Source organism: Primulina eburnea, chromosome 5, assembly GCF_022965805.1.
Source record: "Primulina eburnea isolate SZY01 chromosome 5, ASM2296580v1, whole genome shotgun sequence".
NCBI classification, from domain to species: domain Eukaryota; kingdom Viridiplantae; phylum Streptophyta; class Magnoliopsida; order Lamiales; family Gesneriaceae; genus Primulina; species Primulina eburnea.
Genome location: NC_133105.1, coordinates 1,347,800 through 1,359,913, shown reverse-complemented (window position 1 = coordinate 1,359,913; position 12,114 = coordinate 1,347,800). Strand labels below are relative to the sequence as shown.

General features: G+C 29.6%; 2 protein-coding genes across 2 annotated transcripts; one reads left to right on the top strand and one right to left on the bottom strand.

The window, feature by feature from the left end:
* Positions 1-1,325: 1,325 nt before the first annotated feature.
* On the bottom strand, positions 1,326-4,115 carry LOC140832092 (glutathione S-transferase T1-like). Its single transcript, XM_073195902.1, has 7 exons — positions 3,923-4,115; positions 3,731-3,804; positions 3,570-3,630; positions 2,757-2,810; positions 2,174-2,253; positions 1,793-1,998; positions 1,326-1,686 (listed from the first exon to the last, which is right to left on the bottom strand). The coding sequence occupies exons 1-7, from the start codon at positions 3,985-3,987 to the stop codon at positions 1,513-1,515; spliced, it is 714 nt and encodes a 237-aa protein (XP_073052003.1). The 5' UTR covers positions 3,988-4,115; the 3' UTR covers positions 1,326-1,512.
* A 1,254-nt stretch (positions 4,116-5,369) lies between these two features.
* Positions 5,370-7,722, top strand: LOC140832093 (probable phospholipid hydroperoxide glutathione peroxidase). The gene is made up of 6 exons (XM_073195903.1): positions 5,370-5,522; positions 6,454-6,530; positions 6,827-6,888; positions 7,011-7,129; positions 7,258-7,425; positions 7,545-7,722. The coding sequence occupies exons 1-6, from the start codon at positions 5,487-5,489 to the stop codon at positions 7,572-7,574; spliced, it is 492 nt and encodes a 163-aa protein (XP_073052004.1). The 5' UTR covers positions 5,370-5,486; the 3' UTR covers positions 7,575-7,722.
* The last annotated feature ends 4,392 nt before the right edge of the window (positions 7,723-12,114 follow it).

Below are 12,114 nucleotides of genomic sequence, written 5' to 3'. Positions count from 1 at the left end.
AACCTTCAAAGCCATTTTTCAATCTTTTTGCTCCTTCACGCTCGGTCAGGTCTCGATCATACACACTGATTATTGGGTGTAGAAGTAATTGTATGACCAACAAACAAACAATCTAAGCTCATATGATCGCCTGGTCAAACATTTGATTTGGTCAACTTTTTATTTAGATTTTACTTTATTTATTTCATTTTTTATTTATAGTTTGACAAAAACTTGTGTGAGACGGTTTCACGAGTCGAATTTATGAGACGAATCTCTTATTTGGGTCATCCAGAAAAAGTATAATTTTTTTGCTAAGAGTATTACTTTTTATTGTGAATATGGGTAGAGTTGACCCGTCTCACAGATTAATATCCGTGAGACGGTTTCACATGAGACCCATTCTTATAGTTTTGTGAAAAATAAATTTCTCCTAAAAAATAGAATAATAAGTCTAGTATGAAGAGATAATATAAATATATATGATTTTAAGTGAAGGATTTTTTTTTAAAATGTAAATCATATTTGAAAATTTAAATTTATTTTAAATATACTGAATTTTCTTCTAATTTAATACTTCAACAAGGCAGATATGTTTGAGAATTTTATGTGTATTTTCTTTATGCATTTACAATAGTAAATATATGATGTTTAATCTGTTGGATCAATAATTTGATATTATCCTAATATGTATATATAGGAAAATTGTATTTTTGATGTATATTTCCTTCTTTATAATTTTTGTTTTTTATGTTATCAAATTTTAATTTTAATCTTGTATATTTCGATATTTTGATGTGACACTATACAATGTAATATTGATATCACATCAATGTTATATTAAAAAAATAACTATAATTGTCAAAATTGCAATTTTCCACGTGCATATATATATATATATATATATATATATATATATATATATATATATATATATATATATATATATATATATATATATATATCGTAACTTAATATTGTAGATGGTATTTTAAAATTTTAAAATATAAAATATTAAACTATATAATATAATAATATTCTTAATTTCACACTGATGATATATTTAATGATTGTATAGAATGGAAAATTCTGGCCCAATATTTTTTTTTTGTTAAATTTTTTTATTCTCCATGATATGAATCTCAACCCTTGATCCTGGGTGTGGTCACTGCCCCCACACCAAAGATCGAACCTTCCGTATAGAATTGTCAATAAAAAAATTGAGTTAAAATATATATCAAGATAAGCATATCAAAATTAAATAAAAACTTTCTTTGAAACCTATAGATAATTTGATTTGACTGAAAGATAAAAATGAGAATTTTGGGAATTTTACAAATGCGAAATTCTAACTAAAACAATGATATTTTATAGAATCCTCTTGAGTAGTGTCGAAGAAAACCAGGATATTCACTTATCCACAAATCAAACCATCACAACAGAAAACTAGGATTATAGCACCTGAACGCTTTAGCAATTTTATCTGATATTCATACATCAAGAAAGTTCGTTCAATGTTTAGTACTTTCTTCCTCATAGTTTGGTCGCAGCTTGGACCTTCAGTTCCTTTAGTTTCTCTCTGACAGGTGACATGATCGAGTGAAGCTCATCAAAGTAAGGTTCCGTTGCATTCTTTAAATCCTTGATCCATTTCAAGATTCTTTTGTGAGGTCCTAAAATACGGTCACGATCCTCCTCTTCCACCACCTAGCACGGGAGAAGGGGTGTTGAAAGAAAATGAAATTTCTCTCATCTTGTTGAAGCATTTGTTAATTTCGAAACAATACATATTTTTCCGAGAAAAAAATGTTACCTCAATTTGCATGACTTCACAGGCTAAAGCAAGATCTGCGATGGAAGGCTGAGAGTTTCCAAGCAAAAAAGGTGCATCTTCTTGAAGCCAAAAAGATTCAATTGTTGAAAGAGAGGCTGACAAAATTTTTTCAGCTTCGGCTGCTAATTTCGGATTTGTGGGATGACCAAATGCCAGTATAATAGTGGAATTTAAAGCGTATCCAGCTGAAAATAAAGTATTATATGACAGGTCGGTGTTAGAACAGTAAGAGTGCCCCAATATGTCCTTGTGAGGACAGTTGCAAAGTTTGCACTTCTGGGAAAAACAATATCAGCGGAGCGGCATGGATCAGTCCTAGCATAATATCAAGAAATAATTCTAGATGTGCAGATAAATCACCTGAACCACGGCGCAAATTGGAGTGGTGCCAATCAAGGACTGAATGAACCTTTGCTCTCTTTTGCACATCAGCTGGATACCTGGACCGATGAACAATAGTTCAAGAATTTAGTAAGCCAAGTATGTAGAATATACCATGACATAAAAGATGGCGGACTAACAAAGACACAGACGAGTAATCAGGTGGAATTCTGTAGGAAAACTCAAGCAATAGAGGTGTTAAGTATCAAGGTTAAATAGATGTCAATGATTTTTCTTCTCGCAAAAAGCTCTTACCTTACTGAATCCTGTTTGAGAGTCCAGACGTGTAAATTGATGACAGACATGGTAAAAATTCAACAAACTTACCTACCTTCTAGCGACTAGGAATTTATGATGTATTGACAAACGATCAAACAAATATACACATTTGCTAGAGTAGAATTGCACCAAATTGTAAACATAAACAGGTAATTCCACTAAAAAGCAGCAAACCATGCCAAAAGCCATTTAATTTTACCAAAACGTCGTTTTACTAAATGCATATGTTTTATGAGTGCAGGAGGTTAGAAGGAAATTTAATGACGAAAGAGAAAGAGCATACCAGTGATCAGCGACTTCAGGAAATGCAGAAGCCAGGTAGATCAGTATTGCATGACTGCAGGATATACCGAAATTGAAAACAGATATAAATAATGCTATAATAAACTTGCAATTGCTTGTATTTTGGTTAGCAAAAAAAGGCAAAAGAAAAGATTAAGCAAATTGGTGTGATCCTCATTAGCTCTCCAAGAAATTCATGAGCCGCCAATAAGCTTGGGAGCTCTCCCACTCAAAAGGTTAGTCTTTCGGGTCTGGGCTCGTTTATGGTCTCAAAAAAACTGGCTTATATCTTCATTCTCTAAACATTAGTATAAATAAACAAAAAAGAGTTGGTAAATAAACGAGAGGGGATAGGTCATAAATCCAATTACAGTTTACAAAGATCAAATCAAAAATATTTGTCACTTAGGTGGGAAGGATCTCAGATTATTAAAATTTTCATTGTGACTCGAGAAACCAACCAGGGAACATAGCATTCGATTATGTTCCCAAACCAAGCTCGAACAACTTCCAAAGGGTAGCACTCCATTTTTTCGAAATTCAAACAATAACGTATGAACGAAACACATAAATAGAAGTGATTAAACCATTGACTCATTAGCCCAGCTTGTAATTACAGAGCTCAACCATTTAATATGAGAGAAGCACAAACCATCTGGGATTAAACCAGCCAAACAAGTTCAGAAAACGACGTTGCAAACACATATAAACCATCCCTTAATCAGATCAATCATGGAGCAAATGTTACATATCTAATGATATGAAATTTAAGATTTTAACAATAATTAATTTCGCAGAATTAATTAAACGGTACCTCTCAAAAAGCTTGAAATCACCATGTACAATCGCTGGAACTTGTTTCATAGGGTTTATTTCTGAAACAAAGATGAATCTCGAGTTCACACATGATAGTACAAGAATCATTAAACTTTATTAACTACAGAATCATGAAATCCAGGTTGTGCAGCGTGACACCTGCAAATTCAGAGGATTTATGCTCCGATTTCGCAAGCTGAATCTTTACCTCCTCAAATTCAATCCCGTTGACCCTTAAACGAGATCGGATCAGATATAAAGAAATTCAATAACCCCAAAAAAAAAACCCAAAAGAGGGGCAACGAATTGCAAACATTGTCAATATAAAGCGACCAAAGAAGAGATCTTTACTTGCAGAGCAAAAGGATTGCACGGGAAGGTTGCGACATTCGATCTACATAAATCTTCAAAGCCATTTTTTGATCTTTTCGCTCCTTCACACTCGGCCTCAACCACACACTAATTACTGGGATGTAGAAGCAATTGTATGACCAACAAACAATCTAATCTAATATGATTACTTGCATTTATAGTTTGTTCTTTTGTGAAAAAAAAATACATTTATCATATAAATATACATATATATGATTGTATGATTATATTTATATTTGAAATAAAAAATAATATTTTTAATATTTTTTTTATAAGTCAAAACAGAAAGTTCATCTCAAACAACTTGTTTTTAAAACAATCAAATAAGAATCTTTGTGTGCAATAATTTATTTAAAGTTATATGTTGAATTTTCTCTTAATTTAATGTGTTGAGCCATAATTTAATATTACACGTACCAGTTTTATAATTATTATATAAATTTAGTTAATAGGATAAATGATATTTTAAAACACAAAAGTCATATAAAATATTTGTGTTAATTTTTGTGAGACAGATCCTTACCCAATATGGGAAAATTATTATTTTTCACTGCAAAAAATATTATGAGTAGGTCTCTTGTGAGACGGTCTCACGAATTTTTATCTGTGAGACGGGTCAACCCTACTGATATTCACAATAAAAAGTAATGCTTTTAGAATAAAAAATAATAATTTTTCATTGATTATCCTAAATAAGATACATGTCTCACAAAATACGACTCGTGATACCCGTCTTACACAAATTTTTGCCAAATATTATTTTCTTTCTAAATATGGATCAGACCGACCCATCTCATGAATATAGTTCCGTAAAATATTTTCAAGAGACTTACTTATTTTAAAAATCACAAAAACTCATATGAGATTGTCTAAATGTTCAATTTTAAAAAAGCACTACAATTCATATTATTTTTCATTATAAATATAGACCGAGTCTACACGTCGAATAAGATCTAACATATTAAATTTGATGTACAATCATTCTTACAAGACCAAAAATTCAATGAGACGGGTCAACCATACTCATATTCACAATAAAAAATAATATCCTTAGCATAAAAGATTATACTTTTTCATGGATGACCCAAAATAAGAGATCTGTCTCACAAAAATTCGACCCGTGAAACTGTCTCACAAAAGTTTTTGCCAAATTCAATATAAAAACTATTTTTATCAAAATATTATAATAAATTCAAAGCAAAATGATATGAGAGAATAACAAAATCTTAAGATATAAATGTTATAGATATATATTTGTAGACCTTCGGGCTTCGGCATCACATGGAATCATCATTGAAAATAGAAATTAGCGATAAGAAACGTGTTCACGGAACAACCGTTGGATTCTACATTGCAGGACATACCAGTGGACAAGGTGATGCCACGTGGCACAGTGGCAAGCATCTTAATATCCATGCATGAAACTCGAACGAGCAGTTCTATCTTCATCTCCTTCCAAACCTAAATCAATTCGGACCACAAAAATTCTATTGAATCTTCAGTCAAAATCCCTAAGTCTTCATTTTGAGGGGTTTCGAACATAATGGCCACTCAATCAATCCATGACTTCACTGTCAAGGTAGGTAGGTACCTCTGAACTTCTATAATTTATGGAAATATTTGAGTTTATTAACAAGATTATCAGTATTAGTTACTTAATGCTAGAATACAAATATATCATCAGTTTGGATACTTCAATTCGACGAGTTAACTGATAAGCAGGATGTTACAATAAGTTTGAATATCTTATAAAATCAAATTCCCTTTTATGTTTCATTATCTTGGAATGCTGTTAAATAGTTCTTGGTTTTATCGTTCAAGTTGCAACGGTTGATTCATTTTCCTTAACCAAGATATCCGCTTCGTTTGTTATTAACTGTCGGCAAGAATAGTCAGAGGCAAAAATGAAATAAGGTGGAGACATCATGTTTTGCATGTTTTAAAACGTGGGTTGGCAGCAGAAGGAAATTTCGTGGAAATATGAATACGCGTTAAATTGTTCTCTTGTATTACGAGAGTGAGTTCTATTTGAAACACAGTGAATGAGTTGTACACCACAAAATATTATAGTGGAAATCTTTTCATCTTGCCCTGTGGTTTTTACGCTAATAATTTTAAGGGGTTTTCCACGTAAATCTCGGTGTCCAATTTATTTTTTATTTTCGGGTTTTATTATCTCAAATTCCGCACGTGAGACCAACATAAACGAAGAGAGACACTGGGATGTGATTTCATATATTTGGAGGGATAAACATGATCATGTCTTAATCTGATTATTATAGCAAATCATAAGTTGGCTACTGCAATTTAGGACATGATGTGATGGTGGAAATGCGGAAGAACAGATTTAAGCATGCATTGTGTCAGTCAGATAAGACACTGAACTCAGAAGTGTATGCATTCGATTCTTGATTTGATCGACCCCAGTCGACTTACACGAGTTGTTTATTACTTGCTATCTGGATGTTGCAGACTTGCATCTAATTAAACGTTAAACTTTATGGTTTCAGGATTTCAAGGGTAGGGATGTTAATCTGAGTATTTACGAAGGAAAGGTCCTGCTCATTGTCAATGTTGCATCGAACTGGTATATATCTTGAGACCGCTTGTTTTATCATACGCAATAAATAAGTATACCAGGCATGCTTTTGCTATATTATGAAGCTGTCTAGCTAGATATAATGATAGTGTTTGAAAATGCTTTGAAAAAAGTGATTACTGATGAAGAATCTTAGACTCTATATAGTATATCTAAAAATAAATCAGTTTCGGTCTATTTGGTAAGTATCATTCTCTTCCCAAATACTTCGTTTACTGGTGTTAAATGTGATCTGCGCTAGATGTCTTGTATTGTGAATACTCATCTTTCCTCATATTCGACAGCGGCCTAGCCAGTTCAAACTATGCCGAATTGGCAACGTTGTACGACAGATACAAGGACCAAGGTGTACTTTCTGTTTAATATTTTTCTGAGGTTGCGTTAGTGCAATTACATTCTAGCTATTGTTTACTGATAACACTTTTTAAAACCTGAAGTATAATTCTTTGGATATGGCATATTTGCTAGGACTGGAGATATTGGCATTTCCCTGCAATCAGTTCGGTTCACAGGAGCCAGGCACCGATGAACAAATTCAGGAGCTTGCTTGCACTCATTTTAAAGCCCAATATCCCATTTTTCGCAAGGTTATAATTTTAACAAATTAAAGGATCTTGTTTCTTGCTAAAAACACTTCTCATTTTATGGAGGGCTTGTCCATGATTAAATTTCTTTCTGATAAATTTTTCTATTGTTTTGGTAAATGATAACTTAGATTGATGTAAATGGTGCCAATGCTGCTCCAATATACAAGTACATGAAATCAATGAAAGGTGGCCTTTTCTGGAGCAGCCTCAAATGGAACTTCACCAAATTCCTCATCGACAAAAATGGTCGAGTATTCAATCGCTATCCACCTATCACTTCCCCCCTAAAGCTAGAGGTAAATTATCTGAAAATTTATTTTTGTTGTCTCTGGTAACTTAAGCTGTTGTTCGATGATCGTATCGTCGATTATTCGGTAAATCAAAACTGTTGATAGCAATCTCATATATTTTTCAGAAGGACATAAAGAAGCTCCTTGAGAATTAAAGCTTGAGCATATATAATGGCGCCGTTGAGGTTTGTTAATAAGCAAACATGAAGAATTTGTGTAATCTTGTTGTGCAAGAACATAAATTACCATTACGATTTATTGTTGTTTATATAACTCCTTAATTCTTAAATTATTTGTACTCAATTGGTCCCCAGTAGTATTCTTTACTGTAGAAGAAACGAATGCTAGCATAAAGAAATTACTGGTGCAACGGATTGTTTAAAAAATAACTCTCCAAAATGATGGATAACAACTTATTTAAACAGACAATTTAAAACGCTGGCTCTCATTATCTTCCACTTTCAGTGATCGAAAATCATCTAAAATTTTCAACAGAAAAGAATCGGAACAACAAAGAGAACGGATAGGGTAGTTTTCGTGTTTGAGCTTTGTTCATCCAAATGGAATGATTTTATATCATCCACTGGAAATTTGCTGCCTGACTAATTACTATGGTGTTTTAAGCCTCTCTCTCGTATAATATTGTAATTAGGTTATTCCTGATTCTGTATAAAAGCTAAGAAAAAATGTGACTTATCATTGGAATATTTCTGACATGATAATATTTCATATATTTTGTGGAAATAAATGACAAATAATTTATATACTTATACTAAAATTGTCATAAAGTATTGTATGTAAATTTGTAAGGTGAATCAAAATTTTATTACACAAGAAAAGTTCTTATAAGGATGATTTTGTCTCAATCAGATAATGACAAATTCAAAAAGTTATCTTTAGAGATTAGATTTAATATACTTAATTCATTGTTTAGGATAAACAATAAAGAACAAATGTTGCAAGTATTTCTACGTCACAAGGAAAAAATCACGAATATCAAAGACCACACTATTTGGGGACATTTAAAAAAATGGGAAAATGGGATTGAGACATAAAGTTTTTAAAAAAGAAGGACTCTGATTTTTTTTTTTTTAAAAAAGAAGGAGTTGACTCTTGATTATAAAATTAAACCTTAATTAAATTTTTAAACTTAATAAATTAATTATTATTTTCTCTTTCTTCTCCGCCTATCTATTCTTCCACCCAGAAAAATTGGTCGACCAAATTTTTTCCCAGTCGACCAAGAAGAAATTTTTCGTGGAGGAAATTGGTCGATCAAATTTTTTCTCGGTCGACCAAAAAGAAATTTTTCGTGGTGGAAATTGGTCGACCGAATTTTTTTCTCGGTCGACCAAGAAAGTGGACCAATTTGGTGTTGGTCGACCCAAAATTGTGGGCGAAAAGCGTAATGTTTGCGATGGTTCTAATAAAACGGACGCTAAAAACAGATCGGCGACGGTTTTGTAACTGTCGCATTTAGCGACGGTTTACAGCCGTCGCTAATTAGCGACGGTTAAGTTATAACCGTCGCAAATATGTGTATACCATTTTCCCTACCCCAAGCTTTGGTCGATCAAGCAAAGTGTTGGGTCGACCAAGCATAATTTCATAATTAAATTATATGTTTTAACATATGAATCATAATTTCACAATTAATTTATATGTTTTTTAACATAAGAATCATAATTACACAATTTTGACCAATGTTGCTCGACAATCGTAGATGTTTAATCCATTAATTGATTAATATATGAATAATATATTTTCACATGTATGTTTTATAATGTTACATGTTTCGACCCAAAAGACTGGAATTTTGAGTCTACTCAAAAGGCTGGAACTTTGGGTCGACCCAAGTTGGTACATAAATGTTACTTTATCGACCCAAGTTAAATATGTGTTTCATATGTTAAATCTTGTAATATTATGTAATGAAATTGTGATTAATATGTTAAAGCATGCAATATAGTTGTGAAATTATGATCCATATTTTAAAACATGTAATTCAATTGAAATTGTGATAACATATAATCGTGATTTTTATGTTAAAACATGTAATTCAATTGAAATTGTGATAACATATAATCATGATTTTATGTTAAAACATGTAATTCAATTGAAATTGTGATTCATATGTTTTTTTTTTTTTTTTGCAGAAGTGATTCATATGTTAAAACATGTAACATAATAAGTTAAAACATATAACATTATAGAACATACTATACTTTTGATTATGTAATTGTGATTTATATATTCAAACATGTAACATAATAGTGATTCATATGTTAAAACATGTAATTGTGATTTTTATGTTAAAACATATAATTCAATTGAAATTGTGATAACATATAATTGTGATTTTTATGTTAAAACATGTAATGCAATTGAAATTGTGATTCATATGTTAAAACATGTAACATTATAAGTTAAAACATATAACATTGTAGAACATACTATACTTGTGATTATGTAATTGTGATTTATATATTCAAACATGTAACATAATTGTGATTCATATGTTAAAACATGTAATTGTGATTTTTACGTTAAAACATGTAATTCAATTGAAATTGTGATAACATATAATTGTGATTTTTACGTTAAAACATGTAACATAGTTGTGAAATTGTGATTTATATGTCAAAACATGTAACATAATAAGTTGAAACATATAACATTATAGAACATACTATACTTGTGATTATGTAATTATGAATTATATATTCAAACATGTAACATAATTGTGATTCGTATGTTAAAACATGTAATTGTGATTTTTATGTTAAAACCTGTAATTCAATTGAAATTGTGATGACATATAATCGTGATTTTTATGTTAAAACATGTAATTCAATTGAAATTGTGATTCAAATGTTTTTTTTTTTTTTTTTGCAGAAGTGATTCATATGTTAAAACATGTAACATAATAAGTTAAAACATATAACATTATAGAACATATTATACTTGTGATTATGTAATTGTGATTTATATATTCAAACATGTAACATAATTGTGATTCATATGTTAAAACATGTAATTGTGATTTTTATGTTAAAACATGTAATGCAATTGAAATTGTGATTCATATGTTAAAACATGTAACATTATAAGTTAAAACATATAACATTGTAGAACATACTATACTTGTGATTATGTAATTGTGATTTATATATTCAAACATGTAACATAATTGTGATTCATATGTTAAAACATGTAATTGTGATTTTTACGTTAAAACATGTAATTCAATTGAAATTGTGATAACATATAATTGTGATTTTTATGTTAAAACATGTAACATTGTTGTGAAATTGTGATTTATATGTCAAAACATGTAACATAATAAGTTGAAACATATAACATTATAGAACATACTATACTTGTGATTATGTAATTATGAATTATATATTCAAACATGTAACATAATTGTGATTCGTATGTTAAAACATGTAATTGTGATTTTTATGTTAAAACATGTAATTCAATTGAAATTGTGATAACATATAATTGTGATTTTTATGTTAAAACATGTAACATTGTTGTGAAATTGTGATTTATATGTCAAAACATGTAACATAATAAGTTGAAACATATAACATTATAGAACATACTATACTTGTGATTATGTAATTATGAATTATATATTCAAACATGTAACATAATTGTGATTCGTATGTTAAAACATGTAATTGTGATTTTTATGTTAAAACATGTAATTCAATTGAAATTTTGATTCATATGTTGAAACATGTAACATAGTTGTGAAATTGTGATTTATATGTCAAAACATGTAACATAATAAGTTAAAACATATAACATTATAGAACATACTATACTTGTGATTATGTAATTGTGATTTATATATTCAAACATGTAACATAATTGTGATTCGTATGTTAAAACATGTAATTGTGATTTTTATGTTAAAACCTGTAATTCAATTGAAATTGTGATGACATATAATCGTGATTTTTATGTTAAAACATGTAATTCAATTGAAATTGTGATTCATATGTTGAAACATGTAACATAGTTGTGAAATTGTGATTTATATGTCAAAACATGTAACATAATAAGTTAAAACATATAACATTATAGAACATACTATACATGTGATTATGTAATTGTGATTTATATATTCAAACATGTAATATAATTGTGATTCATATACGTTAAAACATATAATTGTGATTTTTATGTTAAAACATGTAATTCAATTGAAATTGTGATAACATATAATTGTGATTTTTATGTTAAAACATGTAATTCAATTGAAATTGTGATTCATATGTTAAAACATGTAACATAATTGTGAAATTGTGATTTATATGTCAAAACATGTAACATAATAAGTTAAAACATATAACATTATAGAACAAATTGTGATTTATATATTCAAACATGTAGCATAATTGTGATTCATATGTTAAAATATGTAACATACTTGTGAAATTGTGATTCATATGTCAAAACATGTAACATTATAAAACATACATGTGAAATTATGTGATTCATATATTAATCAATTAATGGATTAAACATCTACGATTGTCGAGTAACATTGGTCAAAATTGTGTAATTATGATTCATATGTAAAAACATGTAACATAGTTGTGAAATTGTGATTCATAAGTTAAAAAACATATAACATAATAGTGAAATTATGTGAAAACATATAACATAATTGTGAAATTA